The sequence below is a fragment of the Colossoma macropomum genome, unplaced genomic scaffold (assembly GCF_904425465.1).
Source record: "Colossoma macropomum unplaced genomic scaffold, Colossoma_macropomum, whole genome shotgun sequence".
NCBI lineage: Eukaryota > Metazoa > Chordata > Actinopteri > Characiformes > Serrasalmidae > Colossoma > Colossoma macropomum.
Window position 1 is genome coordinate 7,423,891 of NW_023494807.1, and position 18,835 is coordinate 7,442,725.

General features: G+C 38.5%; 1 protein-coding gene across 1 annotated transcript; it reads left to right on the forward strand.

Annotated features, from left to right (window-relative positions):
• The first annotated feature begins 2,442 nt into the window (after positions 1 to 2,442).
• Positions 2,443 to 14,005, forward strand: LOC118797172 (cysteinyl leukotriene receptor 2-like). Its single transcript, XM_036556427.1, has 2 exons — positions 2,443 to 2,743; positions 12,459 to 14,005. Exon 2 carries the CDS (start codon positions 12,482 to 12,484, stop codon positions 13,583 to 13,585), a length of 1,104 nt encoding a protein of 367 aa, XP_036412320.1. The 5' UTR covers positions 2,443 to 2,743; positions 12,459 to 12,481; the 3' UTR covers positions 13,586 to 14,005.
• Positions 14,006 to 18,835: the final 4,830 nt, after the last annotated feature.

Below are 18,835 nucleotides of genomic sequence, written 5' to 3' on the forward strand. Positions count from 1 at the left end.
TCTAGCCTTTACAGTACCGGTTTAGCAGCCCAGGAGACTCACAGACCTATCATATGCATTGTAAATATGACACGTGACGCAACTCAGCCAATCAGGTCTGTGCATTACGATGAGCACTGAGACTCCAGTGAGTGACGTGCACACAGGGGGACGAGAAACAGCAGTCAGAGAAGAAAGTGAGTCAGAGGGAGGTTATTTCACATGGCGTGCTCTAAAACTGACAGTAAATGTTGTTGAAAAATTATTTAATTGTACTTTATTTGATTTGACATTCAGTTGTTCACTGCATAAGATGTTGACATAGCTACTAGGCTACTTTGGTAAACAGTACATGGCAGTGAATCATAATTCAATCAAAGTTAGATATTATGATGTTCTGGACCTTTGCTTGAGGAATTTTTCTCTGACTGGACCTTACTGAGTTTTAATTAAAGACCCCTGTCATACAGTATCACAAACCAAGTCTATCTGAGTTTATCTAACAAACGCAGTTAGAGGTGAGTGTGTGGGCATTTAGGTGAGGAAGCATTTGTAATTTGATTTTTAGACTAACTTTAAGAGTTTTGAGAGGAGTTGACTCTTCCACCATGTCAACTCCATATTGTTTTAGACATAATGTTGGGATTAGCTGAAGGAGGTGAAATGGTGTTACCTAATCTTTTTATTTACCACTCAGTCCTGGCTGTTTTAATAGCATGTGTAATGAATTTTGTGTAGAATTTCTTTATTTGATCTTCAGGCTTGGTGAGTGTGAAAGGGCACAACCCCACTAGCCCATTTGTGACTTTTCCATGACAATGCTGTTCCCCAACCAGTGTTCTATGAGATGTATGCACTTCACCTGAAGTATCCACATACACAGCTCAGGCAAAGTTCTTCGTAATATTCTTCATGTTAGAGCTGCGATTAAATGGGTTAGAAATGGAGCACAAACAATATTTTTCATAGAATGTTGTAGAAAATTGCTCTGGAGTAAAAACTGTGCCATAAGCACTTCATGTCAGGTGTCATATATGTCAGAAGGATATGCTTATGGCATGGTTGTGTTAATGTTATGCAGCAGGGTTCAAGTTTGTACTATGAAAATGGTACTTTTAGACATGGTTAACTGGTAAATAACCCCATTATTTTGTTCTGGTTCATAAAATATGTCAATGAGTTGATGGCATCAGGTCCAGTGGCAAGTCATACCTAATTGTGCATTGATGTAGATTTGTTATGCAAATTTCTTGCACATCAGAGCATGGAGACTGAGACTCAGTGTTTCAGGACTTTGAGTAGGCCTTGTATGGTTCTTGTAGTGTACCACAGAGTCACAATAAGATCCCTACACTCTCAGAAATAAAAGTATGAAACTGTCACTGGGGCAGTACCCCTCTGGTCACTGGGGTGGGACCCTCAAGGGTACATCTCAGTACCTTTAGTCAGGGAACATAACTGTAAGTTGTGTTGACTCCTCACACCGCGTCTCGTCTCCAGGCTTTTTATTTTATTGTTCTGTTTTAACTTATTTAAGGTTCACAGTTGGACCTTAAAACCACTGTTGTACCTTTGAGGGAACATTTGTACCTTGATGAATGAGAAATGTAGCTGCAGAGTATCTTTATTTCTAACATACATATTTCTAACAATGTACCACGTTTAAGTGCTCAAAGAAATTATTAGGTCAATGTGGCTGAGTCAATTATCTATATAATAGCATGTTTTTTGCCGCGTACTTCTGTCTAAAGATGAGATCACCCAGTTCCTCTCTCACCATATCCTCATGTTCCAACAGAGGGCACCTGGGCCTTCTTATAAAAGGGCTTCACTAGTGATTAGGGCTGCTACCATGTGTGCAAATAGCATTGCAGTTTTGCAGCATTGGTCTTCTGCTCTATAAACATGGTGTTATCCTACAGAGTTAAAATCAAGCTGAACTCCAGAGTAGCACATTTAGCCCTGAAACAGTTATGGTGTTTTCACTGAGCGTAATGGAGCTAATGCCTCAGAACAAACTGATGTTTGCTTATGTTATCAACTTTGCCATCAATTTCATGTTCAACTTCCTCATACACTGCATGGCAACAGTCTCTTTGCATTCATATCTAAAAACCTGAATTTGGTCATTCTCTCAAATCTAAGGTTTGAAGAGATGCCATAGAAGAGCTACTTTTGGTTCCCTAAAGAACACTGCAATGTCTGGTTCTTTAAAGAGTTCCTTTATAAATAAGATATACGACCCTGAAGAAACCTTCAAAAGTTATATACCAGCTCAACGTACAAATTAAGAACCACGTGGGAACCTTCAGTGTACATGTAAGAGCAGCAGAGCATGTGTGGCAAGATAAAATGAAATAAGGAAATGGATAAGATCAGTCACTTTTTCCTTTGTTAATGCTTGTTCATGAGAAATGGATAGATTGGGCTGCTGGGGGAAATTGCATAAATTGATAGGTGGAGAAGAGCAGACCACTTCCTATAATTGTATCTCAGTCATCTCTTAGTCAATTGAAGCATAGCTTTTGACACTTCTTAAGCCTGTGGTGAGACTGCAGAGTACAAAAGACTTTACGATTCATAACAACCCATATACCACTCATCTGTTATCTGAGGTGTCAGCAGACACAGTTTTTTTGTGTCAGCGTATATGCAAACTGGATATAGACTGAATTTGAATTTTGAGCTGGTAGGACTGAAAAGAACAACCATCTACCTTTACATACTGCACGCCATTCAGCAGCCAGGCACAGCGTCAACTCAGGTAATGTAGGACATTTTCATTACTCTTTGTCTGTTTCTCAGAAGAGTCGAGGGCTTTAAGATGCAGAGATAAAGACACGGTAAAGCACTGACACAGTAATTACTTCTTAAAAGCAATGCAGATGACAGAGTGAATGCCAGTGTCTTTTAATGTAAGATAACTACCCTGCTACACTGCAAGAAAAGGATATTTCAAGGAGTGAAATCATCTTAAATCTCATCAATTCATCCTTTTTTTCCTACTATGAGACTGCATTAGTAATATTTTAAGATCATGCAACCTGTTTTAAGAGGAAAGAATGCGTGAAACAAGCAAACCTGTCTGGCGATGGAATAAGAACATTGCCCAGGAGAAATTGACTGAAAACAAGTGTAAACATCAAAAATAAGTTGAGTAGTCGTATCATATTCATTATGAACAATTTTAGATATACAGACTAGATTTAAGATGTTTACATTTCTTGCAGTGTTTCCAGGATTTTTCTATGCACAGTAGTCTGTGATATGGCTAAAAATGTATCTTACAGTATAATAACTTTTGTGCATTTCTCACAATTTTGGTATATATCATAGTACACAATAAGCAAAATAATTTCAGATGAAATTTTGCATTTAGATCCAAAGTACTGTACTAAGACTGCACCACAATATTTTTTCAAAGCCAGTGTTCTTCTCCATTTTCTTCCAATATTTTCCAATATTAACTGTAGATAACCTACAGAATGTACAGAAGAACCACCAACCTGCATCACTTCTCTCATTACAACAGAAACACTGACTTACTTCCCCTTTAAATATGGTTAGTTTCACTTTTTGGGTGAAAGGTTCATTAGGGAACCAAAAGTTGCATCTCTCTGGAGTGAGCACCTTTATTTACGAATTCATGGTAGACACACTATACAGAAGTCAACTTGATGGATTACTCAATGCAGAGTGTTTTACACTGATGATGGACAACCCTGTATAAACACAAAATATCAAATGTTGAAAGTGAGGAATTTGGTTGTGTTTTGAAAAATATATGCCCATTTTGATTTTGATGCCAGCAACATATTTCAGCAAAGTGGAGACAAAGGGGCAACAAGAGACTGGTAAAGTTGTGTAATGCTAACACCTGGTTCAACATCTCTCAACTAATTACGTCGATTGGCAACAGATCAGTCACATGACTGGGTATAAAAAGAGTCTTTTAGAAAGACTGTGTGGGCAAAGAGTGCAGCAATTCAAAAATAACATTTCTCAACAGTAAAAAAAGCAAGGAAGTTGGGGATTTCATCATCTACGGTACATAACAACATTAAATGATTCAGAGAATCCAGAGAAATCGTTGTATGCAAGGGACAAGGCAAGGCCAATATTTGCTGGCCGTGATCTTCGGGCCTTGAGGCGGCACTGCATTAAAAACAGACATGATTCTGTGCACTGCATGGGCCCTGGAACACTTCTGAAAACCACTGCCTGTGAACACAGTTTGTTCCTGCATCCACAAATGCAGGTTAAAACTCTACCATGCAAAGAAGAAATCATATATAAGCAGGATTCAGAAACACCGCCGCCTTCTCTGGGCCTTAGCTCATTTAACCTTTCTGTGGTGTTTGGGTCTGTGGGACCCATTTTCAGTGTTTACCAAAAGAAAAAAATGATTATTATTTCAACCTCAGATTCCTTGGCTTTTGCTCATTTTCTGTAAAGAACATATAAAATAACACAGTTTCAGTGCCTTCACACTGTTCACCCCCTACACATTTATGTGGTGTTGGGGTGAACCCATGGGGAATAAAAGTGTGGAGGTGCTGTGTCCTTCACTCTGTTCTCCTCCTACATGGCTTGCTGTTAGTTTGTGTGTGTCTGTGTGTGTATGTGTTTGTATATATGTGTGTGTGTGTCTGTGTGTGTGTGTGTGTGTGTGTGTGTGTGTGTGTGTTTGAGGGTCGACAACATGGACAGGCTGCTGACTGGCTAAAGGAGAACCCTACGCTGGCCACTTGTGATATTTTAAACGTCTGGTATTTTTACATAAACTGTTACGGCTGTATTGATTTAAAAAACAATAATGTAGTGGGTCCACCAGACCAGTGAGTAACAAACACATCAACACCACACAAGGGTTAACATGGACTAAGGTGAAGTGAAAAAGTGTCCTATGCTCCTACAAATCAAAATTTTTAATTCTTTTTAGAAATCATGGACGCTGTATCTTTTGGGCTAAAGAGGAGAGGAACCATCTAGCTTGTTATAAGTGCACAGTTCAAAAGCACACCTGTGAAGGCACTTTAAATGTTGCACAATATATACAGGTTTTAGAGGAACATATGCTGCCATCCAGATGTCTTTTTCAGGGAAGGCCTTGCTTATTTCAGCAAGACAGTGCCAAACCACATTCTGCATATATTACAACAGCATGCCTCTGTAGTAAGAGTCTGGGTGCTAAACTGGCCTGCCTACAGTCCAGACCTGTCACCTACTGATAATATTTGGTGCATCATTTAAGGATAAAAATGACAAAGGAGACCCCGAACTGTTGAACAATGGAAATCCTGTATCAAGCAAGAATCAAAAAACATTTCGCATTTTAAACTGCAACTGGTCTCCGAAGTTCCCAAACGTTTACAGAGTGTTGTTAAAAGAAGAGGTGAGGGAACCTGGTAGTAAACATGCTCCTGCCCTAACATTTTTGAAACATGTTGCTGGCAACAAATTCAAAATGGGCATGTATTTTTCAAAAAACACTAAAATTTACTATGTTGTTTTTGTACTATTTTTAATTAAATATAAGGTTTAAATGATTTAACTATTGTGGAAGCATGGTTGTATTAAACAGACAGCTCTAAATAATCAGTAAAAGTATTTGAAAGCTCTCTACAAAGGCATTTCATAATACATGCATAAGCTTTGAATAACACATTTTGCATACAACATTGATATGTACTGTCATGAGGGCCCTTAACTAATATTACCACTGACATAACAATGCCATACACATGTCATGGCAGATGTCATTTGCAATTATGGCAGAGATCATGTCCAGTAATAATGCATGTTCACATAATGTTTGACAACATTTGCTCAATTTATAACACTTTAATGACACATCTTTCCTATATAATAGAACCTGCCTAGTTGAAAACAACATATATAATTTCTGTGAATTATGCTTCCTTACACTGTTATAAACAGAACAAAATCTGCCATCTTAATTTAACATCACTTATGTCATCAAGTAATGACCTGTGACATAAATACCCAAACATTGCTTTATAAATATATTATTTAATGCTTAAGCATGTGTAGTGAAGTCCCTATGTGGGATGCCTTCCAATAATGCTACCAAACAATATAAGTCAACAATTTCTTTACCCAGTGTTCCTTTTCCAATCACAATTTGTACTGTAATTGTCTAGAAAAGCATTGTCGTTTAATGTCAGACTGCTAGCAGAACAAACATACACACTTCAAGAACTTAAAGGATGTTGTAAAAGGAAATGTTCTCAATTAGTGACCGTGCATGTCAGCAACATGCTTTGGTGTTGATTCTATCTGTGCTTGACCACACCAACTGTCATCTTATCTGCAAGAAAGTGGTAGGTTCTATTGTTTGTAACATGTTATTTACGATGGCGGTTTCAGGTCATGTACAACATCTACTGTACACTTTATTGCAGCACATGCTTAGGCCTTGGGGTCGTCAATGATTGAGACATTATTACATACTTCATCCTTCTCTTTCTTCTTTCTCCTTGGGGACAGAGATAAGATCTCTGCAGCATTTTGCTCATCTCTGAAAAAAAAAAACAGTAATAAAAACCACACACCACCTCTCTGCAGAGCTCATTCTTGGCTGCAGCTCCAGCCAGCTTCTCCCGCCCTGCTTACTTTTGAGGTTTGTCACTCTTACGCTAGATGTGATCACTAAAAGGCTTCTCTGTCTCGTGAATAACACGAGACTGTCTTGTGGGTAAAGCTTTACTTGAACACTGCTGCATTATATTGATGCATAATTTTTGAGGTCATGATGGCTAACTAGAATATACAGTAAAAATTAGCATAAAATAAAACATAAAATGATATGATGGTACCAAGACACTTTTAGATTATTTGAACATGATGTGTTATTACAACTAATGACAGCATATGACACCTGCCACAGCATGTATATGGCAGAGTCATGTTGATGCTAGGGTACAGAAAAATGTTACCAAAATGATGAAACATTTATAGTCTATGATTTTGGACAAAAGCTCTTTGAGAACCTATTCATTTTTAATTTGCATCATTATTGAGTCACTGGCAGTTTTTCCATTCTGGGCCATTCCGTGCTGGTCTGGACTCGTGAGACCGGTTACGGTTTCTTTTTCTACCTGTCATACCACTAAATCAGAACTAGGAACACCCAAGAAAACTACACAAATGAGGGGCTAACTGCTAACAGGCTAATAGCCACGTAAACAGCACCCACCACAAAACATGTTTGATTCCGACTGTCACTCCAACTCCACTCTCTCGGCGTGCTTTCATCTTCTTTATCCTGGTGTTATTTGAGTATCTTATACTGAAACAGCCTGTACTGTGGTGGGTTTCACCTGTAGCCTGATAACTACATTAGCATTAGCGTTGCCTGGCAGGGTACAACTTAAAGCACCACAGAACAAGTTTTTTCTTTTATTTCTGTCGCTTCAACACAGTCATTTGAATTCGTGCTCTCAGATATGAATCTTTATCCTATGGGTTTTTAATCATCGGTTCACTAGAACCAAGTCCGTACTGCAGCGGGAGACACTGTACACTCATGTTAGCTTAGCCTAGCAGGCTACAGCTTAAAGCACGGCAGAACAGGTTGGATTTCAGCTCTCTGTCGCTCCAATACCGATCAGTCGACTTTGCTCTCACTATTATAAGTTTAATCATCTATACTTGTGATACTAGAGCAGTTAGTCGAATCGAAGCTGCACTGGGGTGTTTGTTTGGAAGCCTTCAGCTATACTAGGTTAACTAGGAGAGAGGAGCCAGCTCGCATTAGCTTAGCTAGGAGGCTCCAGCCTCAGACACCAGAGAGCAGGTTTAGCTTTCTGTCCCTCTAACATCAGCCGCTCCACTGCGCTTCAGATATGAGGGATTATTATCTAAATTTGTGTCAGTAAAGCTTTTGCTAGTCAGAATCGAAGCTGTTCTATGGTGAGTAGAGCTGGCAGAATGCTAGCTAAGCTAACACTAACCAGCTACTGTTTTGTGGTTATCAGCGCTGTTTGATATTTACTGTTAGTGTTAGAATTGAGGCATTGACGTTTATTGAATGGTGGGTTTAAATTCATGCACTGCTTTCATCTATCATTAATTTGCCCTCCGTGTAAGGGAACTGAGCTTAAGGGAAGGGAATCTGATTGTTTTCAAGTTTGAAATAACGCAGCAGGATGTGGTGGCATAATACCAAGATGAACTGAGAACTAATTGAATAGCTGTCATTATGTCATTCCACTAAACAGTATGGTTAGCTGACCGTGCTGAAAAACACAGACTGAGCTTGTTTTTAAGCGTTCCATGTCGAAACGTGTCCACGTGGAAACGCCACCGGAACGGTTGCTCTCCGTGCTCAGAACCGTTCGGCCCTGCAGTGGAAAAGAGGCCACCGTTGATCATTTCATCCCATATTTTGAGATGGCTAACAATCTATGAAAGCTAGCCTGAATCTTGTGTACCTGAATTAACTCTTTATAGACAGCAGTTTTATACAGATTTTGTCATTAATAGAATCATTTCACCAAAAATACTAATCTGTGAATGCTAGTATGAAAGCTAGCATGTTTGAAACAAATCTTTTTACATAGTAATTTATGAGCATTTATAGATTTCATAATTAAAATGACAGGCTTATCAAAAATGCTAACTTTGCTAATAATTATGAATGCTAATGTTAAATCTAGCTTGTTTTTAGGAACTCTCTACATAGTGTGTCAATTTTGGAATCAAAGGGATCTATTTCCAAAAATGCTATCCAGGCTAATAATCTAGAAATCTTAACATGAGAGGTAGCATGTTTGAATAAACACTGTTTAGTGAGCACTTATAGAGTTTGTAATTAATTGACAGGATCCTCAATACTGCTGAGATGACATAAAAGCTGGCATATCTCTTTAAACTCTCTTTAAATAGCAAGCATATTCAAATTTTGTGATGGGAACATTTTTACCAAATTTTAACATGGCTAACAACTTATGAGCGCTCCAAAATGATCCAAGACAGACTCCAAGATTATAATGTTCTTCCATTACCTTCCAGAAAACAATCTCAGTAAAGTTACCAAGGTTTTGTCAAGACAGAATACAGAATCTGTGATTAAAGGAATCATTTTACCGATATGTTAACATGAATAACAATCTATGAATGTTAGCATGAAAGCTAGCATATTTGGATGAACTCTCTTTAGATAACAAGCCCATAGATTTTGTGGGTAATGGTTTAGTTTTGTCAAATATACCAATGCAATTCATCACTAATGTGATGAATGTTGGTATGAAAGCCAACATTTTAGCTAATTAGCATCTTTACATAGCAAACATGATCATGCTTTGTGATTAAAGAAATCATTTCACTTAAAGTGCTAACATTGTCAGCAGTCTGTGACTGCTAGTGTGGACAAGTTGTTTTTGGATGAACTCTATACATACCCTCTCAGAAAAAAGGCCCTAAACGGTCACAGTGCCCCTCTTGTCAGAGAACATAATTGTCCTATAATTATCCTTTTAGAACTGTATTCACTTCACATATCCTGTCTTGTCTCCAGGCTTTTCCTTTTTGTTGTACACACTTAAACAAGATGGTGCTTCAAGGGTTGTTTAATAAAGAAAATAGTTCTATGCAGAACCATGAACACCCAAAGAACCCTTTTCATGGTTAAGGGGTTCATTACATTATGAAATAGTTCTTCAGACTGATGGTGAATATGCTATAGATGATTCTATATAGAACCTTTTTGAAAATGCACCCAAAAGGGTTCTTCTATCGTTATGGTGTCAAGCCTGTAACAATAGAAGAACTTTTTGGGTTTTTTTTTTGCACATTTCCCATTAATCCAAGGATCCCATTCATGATGCAACAAATCCTTTGACCATGCAAAGGGTTCTTTGAGTGTTCATGGTTCCATATAGAACCATTTTCTTTACTAAAGAACCCTTGAAGCACCATCTTTTTAAGAGTGTAAATTTGAGGGTACTTGTTGATTGAAAAATGTACTAGCATAGCTTTTTTCTGACAGTGTATAGGAGTCATTTACAAAGACATGCAGAGAAATTTGGTGAATCATGGTGAATCATGGTGAATCATGGTGAATCATGCGATTGCATTTTCTGCTGCTATATATGTCCGGAAAACCCCACACAAGACCTGAGAAACAGCAAAACAGCTTTCCTTCTCATTCCTGAACAGTCTGTTCTCTGGGCCATAACAAATTGATCATCTTGCTGACACTGAACACAACTGCCAAAAAATTCCGGGAAAATTACAAACATGAATGTTCTCCTGCAGCACCGAGTGCACGTGCACATTCCCTTGCAAGCTTAAACTATTTGGCACTTTAACAAAAATAATCTCATATGAAATACAAATTAGTCCCATAAACCCTAAAGGCCGCGGCACACTGGCCCGACATTCTCAAATGCTGGAGAGTGACTTTGTCCTGTTCCAGAATAAGAGGTAACAGCAAAAATGAACCACTGTGAATGGGGGAGAATTTTATTGAAGTGTGAATGTGGAGAACATTCTAGGACAGAGTAAATGGGAAGGACAATCTAGAACAGAGTGAATGGGAAGAACATTTTAGAACAGACTGATTGGGGAGAACATTTTAGAACAGACTGAGAGGGGAGAACATTAGAAGTGTGAATGTCAAGACCATTCCATAACAGAGTAAATGGGAAGAACATTATAGTGTTGTGAATGTCAAAAACATGCTAGAACAGAGTGAATGGGGGAGTATATTACAGAAATGTGAATGGGGAGAACATTATAGAAATATAAGTGTGTAGAACATTATGGGATAGAATAAATGGGGAAGAACATTCTAAAACAGTAAATAGGGTAGAACATTCTAGACAAGACAAATTTGGAAGAAATGTAAGTGTGTATAACATTCTATAACATATTAAATAAGGTAGAACATTCTAAATTGGAATAAATGGGTAGAACATTATAGAAACATGAATGTGGAGAACATTCTAGGACAGATGAAACGGGAAGAACATTCTAGAACAGATTAAATAAGGTAGAACATTCTAGATTGGAGTGAATGGGTAGAACATTATAGAAACACGAATGAGGAGAACAATTTAAAAAAGAGTTAATTAGGTAGAACATTCTACAATGGAGTGAATGGAGAGAACATAATAGAAATGTGAATGTCGAGAACATTGTAGAATAGAGTGAGTGGGGAGCACACTCTAAAACAGGGTAAATAAAGTAGTAGAGCATTCTAGAATGAAAGGGGATAACATTATAGAAGTGTGAATGGCCAGAACATTCTAGAACAAAGTGAACAAGAAGGACATCTATCTATCGATCTATCTATCTATCTGTCTGTCTATCTATCTATCTATCTATCTATCTATCTATCTATATGGTGAGAACTTGAGAAGTGTGAATGTCAAGAACATTGTAGAACAGAGTGACAATGAAGAACATTTTAGAACAAACTGATTGGGGAGAACATGAGAAGTGTGAACGTCAAGAACATTCTAGAATAGAGTGAACGGGAAGAACAATCTAGAACAGAGTGAACAGGAGGAACATTAGAAGTGTGAATGTCAAGAACATTCTAGAACAGAGTGAATGGGAAGAACATTTTAGAACGGAATGAATGGGGAGAACATTATAGAAGTGTGAATGTCAAGAACATTCTAGAACAGAGTGAACGGGAAGAACATTTTAGAACAGAATGAATGGGGAGAACATTAGAAGTGTGAATGTCAAGAAACATTCTAGAACAGAGTGAACGGGAAGAACATTTTAGAACAGAATGAGTGAGAAAATGGGGTAGAACAGAAATTCCTAACAATGTGGCACACCACACAGACGTTTGGGTTAACTGATTTGTTGGAGAACTCTGAGTTGATGGCCTTAAGTTCCTTCAGCTCCTTCCTACTTCAGTTCTGCTTATGTAACTACACACAGTTGCAGGCAAAAGTTTGAACAGTTGTGGTTAAATGACGTTTTGTTGATTTTGAAAGAGAAAACGAGTGACCACATCATCTATGGGAAACAAACTTAAACATGGCATTCTCAGGGCAAATTACAGTGTACAATTTCTATTGTACAATGAAAAAAAGAAAACATAAAAATACAGTTTTAGCACAGGCCACATTTTATGTTTGATTTTTTTTTTACAAACTGTTAAAATTCAGCAAATAAACAGCAATTGTGCATTAAAATGTGTAGAAGTGTGTTCTCTGTCGAGGATGTGTTCACTTACTGTCTCTTAGGAAATCAGCAAAACATGTAATTTGACCAGGGGCGCCCAAACATTTGCATACATATTACAGTATTTTCACAGTAGTTATTAAATAACCCATTGTAGTTAATCACTAATACATCTTAGGATTCTTAACTGAATAAGTAGCCTAGGAGTTGATGTCCTAAAACACCACACACAAACTTTAGACACTGTTTGACTTATTTTGTATTTGCATCCAAGACGGCCAACGTATTTTCCTATGTGCTCTGCTTTGTAGGATCTGTTGAACCCACTTCAGTGATGGCGAGCAACAACTCAACCCTGAACCTCAGCTGTAACCACTCAGAGGAGTACAAATACACCACCTACACTGTGGTGTTCAGCCTGGTCTTTGTTTTCGGGCTTGTGGGCAATGTGGGCGCATTGTACGTCTTCTGCAAGTTCTCCATCAAGAATCGCCTGTCAACCATCTTCCTCATCCACCTGGCCGCCTCTGACCTCGTCTTCATCCTCACCCTGCCAATCCGGATCGCCTTTTACTCCACTTATTCTCCGTCAAGTGCCGGTATGCCGAGATCTTTTACTATGATGGCCTTGGACATAACCTGCCGTTTCTCCACCTACTTGTTCTACATCAGCATGTACTGCAGTATCTTGTTCCTGACCGCTTTGAGCTTGTGCCGCTACCTGGTGTTAGCTGGTCGAGTTCGCCTCCAGAACAGTGAGGCCTGCCGGTGGGCTCGCATCCTGTGCTGGGGCATCTGGGTCTTCGTGCTTGGAGGAAACGTATTATATATTGCTGCTACTTTTGGGTTCAATATAGAAGTAGAAGGATGCCTAGAACCCAGGGGTGAATCCTGGGGTTGGCTGTATCAGCTGAACCTGATTGTCCTGGTGACCTGCTTTCTACTTCCACTGACCGTGGTGTTAATTTGCTACTCACTAATGATCCGACACATCTTGCGGACAAGGGCAGGCCAGAGGCAGCGGGACGTGGCACTGGTGTGCCTGGTGCTTTGTATCTTCTGCTTGTGCTTCCTGCCCTACCACATCCAGCGCACCCTCCACCTCTACTACATGATGCACCACCAGAAGGATTGTCAATTGCTAGCCACCTTGCAGAAGACAGTGGTGGTAACTCTCTGCTTTGCTGCTATAAATAGTTGCCTGGATCCACTCATCTTCTTGTTTGTTGGCCACGGATTCATACCGGTGATGAACAAGCTTATTGCTCAATGCGCACTACAAGGACACTCCGACCATGGGGGGGGTTCTTCTGCTTCAAGTTCTACATCTCCACCTGCAGTGCGACTACCATTGGTTAGAGGTCAAAAGAATGTGGAAACAGAACAGACTTCTCCTGTGGTATTGAAGTTCTCGCAAAAGGTGGATACTACAGATTGACTGTAAATTTATACCATTTGTCATGACAACATATTTTGTTTTATTGTTGTGTATATAGACTTACCTCAGGGTTCATTTCCAGATGATTTTATCTCCTTGGTTAATGGGACTAGGCACCTGGCAGTAGCCCCTATTATTCAGCAAGGTGGGAACCATTTTCATTGACAGAAATGCATTGTGGATGCAAAACGATAGCCTGGACTTTTTTGGGATGTTGTGCTGCACTCAAAACATTTCATAACCACTTGAATCAAACCGATTTCACTAATTCCTAGTCCAGTTTGACACTGTCCCATCATCACAAACCTCCTGCCATCCAGGATCACCAGTTTCCGAGAGTAGACTCAAGGTTTTACTCAAAACAAGAGACATTTCCACCACAGGTTCCTCATTTTCTAGAAAAAGACAGACTAGAATGGATTGTCAGGAATGAGTAGATGTGGGAAAATTTACATTCTGGCAAAGTATTTACTTTTTCCTACACAGCAGACTGCCTCAAGATTGTCTTCTGGGAATTTGACAGAACAGTGTGGTTTGAAGACATCTAAGGACATCTTAAAAATCTTGTGTTTATATGATCTCTATCTGTGTTTGCAGAGATCTAATATTGGTTTTTGCTGGAGAACTATGCATGCATACACAAAATGGATAAGCCTGGATTAGCTATATCAAAAGATTAATCGAGAGCACATGATACGCCATGTACTGCCTTCTATCACATATCTTAGAGATAAGATGATGTTGCTGTGTGCATGATGTCCCTGCACACAGCAACATCATGCACTATTTTCATCAACTTAAGCCCATTTGATATTGCATTCCCAAAAGGTCACTGTTCGTAGAGGAAAACTTTAGTGCTCAGGCTTCATCTAGGAACAAAGGAAACATTTTGGCCTGGAGTACTGTCCCGATTGGACCTTTGATTAACTGGAATCATTGGAATGGGTATCATTTAATCAGTGTCTGCTAAGGCCTAGCTCTACAATAAAGGCCTTCCATACATTTCTAGCAGTTCTACGGAGGCCTGTTTTAATCCCTGTCACACCATTCTCATTATCCCTAATCTCATCTTTGTTCCACATACATATATGTCTATTGCATGTTAAATTGGCCAAAAATTCTGGATTTTGTCAGCGACTGGCTATCCACAGGTATGTGTATGCACTTCCATGCACAGTTCCAATCTGTCTGACAAACTTTCGCAAACAGTTGCTTGTCCTGACGAGTATTTTGGCGCAGGATATAATTGCTGGATTTGAAAAAAAGCTTGCAAATGTCATGGGACCACATGCTTAAAAGTTGCTCAAGAGTTTTCTTTAAAGAATTAGCCAGCTAGTAAGCAAGACATCTTCGCGAGCATACCACTTTGTTTTCTGTGGGTGTGCTTTTTTATTGGAGACCTTTTTAAAAGTCGCCTATCCATACAAGTCAGACAAAAGCAATGGTTTATGGTTAGTTATTTTGCATATCAAAAGCAGCCACAGTAAGTGACAGACTCTGGAATGCAAGGCAACATTCCTAAAGTGTAAAATCAGTGCAAGTTGGAATGGTGCTATAATGTCTAGTAGAGCATTACTTAGTAAAGGTCCCAAATGAACAGATGCCCAAACCACTATCTGTTTGTCCATCGAAAAATGTCCACTCTGAAAAGTTACATTTCAGGAATGGAACAATGTCCTTTGAAGACAACTAAGGACATCGAGGCTTCTACTATTTAGAAACATTTCCAAAGTCTCTACAAAATATCTAGAAAAGATCTGTTGTTTGAAAACTGGCATGATTTCTTTGCACTGGCTTTACCTCAGCAACAAAGATGTTTTATCTAAATGAAACTAAATTTAGTTTGTGCAGTAGTCTGTCTCCTAAGGGCAGATTCTTTATAAAACAACACTCATTTAAACCGTTTGTTTGGAATTTAGCATAAAACTCTGAAACTCCTCTGAACACATACATGTATCATGGTGTGAAAATTCCACCATGTATCTGAGTCACCTGTTTATGCATTTTAAACCATTCTTTAAGAGATATTTGTAAATATTAAAAAATATATATAGATATGTGTAAAACTGCATTTCTTTAGCCTGGGAAGCTATTCTCCTTGTTATCTTAAACATCTTTGGTAGCACGTATGCTGTGCTTTTTTAGTGGAGAGGATGTTGATTTTATAATTACAACCAGTGCAGTAGCATAATGTTGTATTTGTTGTCACTGCTCATGCTTTGATGCTTCATTTTGGCCCTATAACTACTGCAATAAAGGATAAAGGAATCACTATTTGGCTTGAATAATCAAACTTTTTTTACAATGGCTTAATCTATAGAAGAGGTCCCACTTAAAGAGCATACAGATTAGCAGTATTTACTGTTTGGGATGGGTATTACAGTCAGAATCGATATTGATATTGATACTAATACCCTACTACCACACACCGGATGCATCAGCCAGCCACCACCACAAACAGTGATGCCACCAAGAGCCACGTGTCAATCTAAAGTCTTCAATATAGTCAGACAAATGCTAGTCGTTTTCACCTCAGGTAACATTACTAGCCTTGCCACATTGTATTTGACCCTAGTTTTAAGTTTGGTTTGTGAGTGTTGGTTCACTGACAGAAAATGTCATGAATTCGCTAAATGTTTTCTCCTGTGTGTGGTTTCTAGGTGGTTTCTGTTCTTGTCTTTGTAGTAGTTCTCATGTTCCACTTTGCCCTTTGGCATCAATGGCTTCATGCTTTGCGTTGTTTGTTTTCGCCCTAATTTTAATAAAACTGTTCAACTCACAAGTTCAAGGTGGTCTTGTCTTCTAACTCAAATGGAGGTGTCGAGTCAGGATACACAGGAGTGTTTATTAAGGTTGTTGAAGAACGAATATCTTCTATTCTAGTGCAAAGAAGTTTGTAAATGGCTTATGGGCATTTATAGATATTCATAAGAGCTGAAATTAAATTAAAATAAATTAATACATTAATTGTTTTTACGTCAGATTACAGGCTGCGAAGTTGCTGCAGATTGTTGACTTATCATTCATACAAATGACCAAGAAATCACTGCTGTTTGCTAATGTTTACCAAATTATTCAGAGGCTTTTAGCATTCTTTTTGTTGGGGTTTACAAAAGACACATCATATTAGCTGACAAGATATCTTCAGTGGATGACATCTGAATTTACTATTTATTTCTGACAGATTAATAAACATAGACTGTTAATTGATAAAGTTCTAATGACTGAATCCCTAGTTAGTGCATAATTTGTTAATTATGACATAGAAGCTCCATTCTTGATTGTTAAGTAATAGCTTATATGCCTGTTATTATGTAATGGGAATATATTAATTAATGATGAATAACACTAAATACCCATTTAGTTCATGATTAGTTCACTGTGAAGTAAAAGATAATAGATGTCTCACAAATTGTACCATTTTAGATTTTTTTTTTACTTTAATGACTAGTTAAATATGCAAAATTCTGACTCAAGGGGGAATTCCACCGATTTCTCAAAAGTTCGGCATAATCCAAATACTGAAATGTAAAAAGTCATTGAGTGGTTTGTTGTGAAATGCTCTGTTCTAAAGAAACGTATAGAGTGGTGATAGGAACCAGACATCCACCTCTAAACCTCCCTCACAGAAAGTTAGTTCATGAAATGTTTCAAAATATGCTGCCTAAAGTCTGAGACGTTGGGTTATGATAGTTTAGTGATAATGTTTTGGATTAAAATGTATTTCAATCCATTTATTTTAATCCATTCATGGTGGAGGGATACAAGCAGGGTGTTATGAGGCAAAATTGTCTAAATTTTTTTTTTTTTTCAGATTTATCACTATTTTGCCATCATCAACATTACATATAAAGAAATAAGATCTGTGTAGGTTCACTGGTGGGTGTGGATAGTAAATAAAATGATGTGCTGTAGTCATGGTGACCCCTGGTTCCTATCACTACACTGTAAACACAGTAGGCCTATGCATTCCTGTTACTATGCACGCTAAGAATGGAATGAACTTTCCTCTTCATTTGGAGATGACCAAGGCCAAGGCCTTGCAGGTGCAAAGCTGTGCGAGTGCATACCTCAGCTGATCTTCCAATTCCTCTATCCTCTGGGTGACCTCTCCTCCTCTGATCCCAAAGGAAATGCTTTAGCTCAGGTGCCTCAGAGTGGGAGAGGGGGTTCACCCTCCACCAAACAATATCCTGCTGGATCTGTATAGATGAGCCAGTCCATCCTTGCAAAGGTCCACGTGACTGTAAAGAAAGGGAACTCCCAAACAGAAAGGCCAGCGTTTATCAGACCAGGCTGACAACACTTACTAGAGAAAACAGAGGGGAAAAGTAATGTGATACTGTTTTATGCATACAACCTTCTTAAATAAGTATATTTGATTCAATATCCAATATGTGCATCTAAAATGTCCTGATGTTAAATCAAGGCAGCGATTAGGAGAGGCTGTGTTTCTGTTTGTTTAAGTGGAGGAGGTTAGAATTGTGTTGGACTGTGTTATCGCTTCACTGCATGCTTCAGTGGTTAATCTGAGTGAAGTGGGTGAGTCCATTTGTCAAACACAAACAATGACCTGGCTATACTTTAACGCACACCGAGGCCTCTCTTACAGCTCGCTCTCCACACGGCACTCTTGGAAGCACATAAGAGTGCAACGTGACAGAGATGGGGAGGGAGATCGGCGGATAAGACAGTAGTGCAATTTTACACCAAGGTCACATGAAGAAGAAAGCCCCAAGGCCAACAGCTCCAATCCAGATTTCATTCATCTAGGACATTTAAACAAAGAGGCTTTTTCTCGTATTCCACTTTTTTGTCACATAACAGAAAAAAATGGTCCATTAGAGCCACTCTTCCCCCCGAAAAACAGCAAGAGATGAAGCCTTAAAGCAGAACCTTCAGTTGACTTTTTTACTTCTTGTCAAACTGAATCCTATCAAGTACATCATTCAGTGTGGAAACACATGAGATTAACAGAACTGTAGACTTTGTTCTAAGAGTTGAAGTCAATAAACAAACGACAACAATTAACTTGTACAGTCATTTCAGGAAATGAAAAATAAAAATAAACCCTGGCAAAAATGCACTGACATTATTCAACGGAAGCAGCGCAGACACTACAATTAGGAAGTCTTGTTTTTGTTGAAACCAGGTCCAGTATCTGTTATTACAGAGCCACAGTAAAAAATAAAAAGTCAGTGGTCACAAAAATATTACAACACCTTGATGATAATAAAAAGTCAAAACTCG

Excerpts from the sequence above, each read along its gene's own strand:
- LOC118797172 (XM_036556427.1), top strand. The coding sequence starts at position 12,482 with ATGGCGAGCAACAACTCAACCCTGAACCTCAGCTGTAACCACTCAGAG.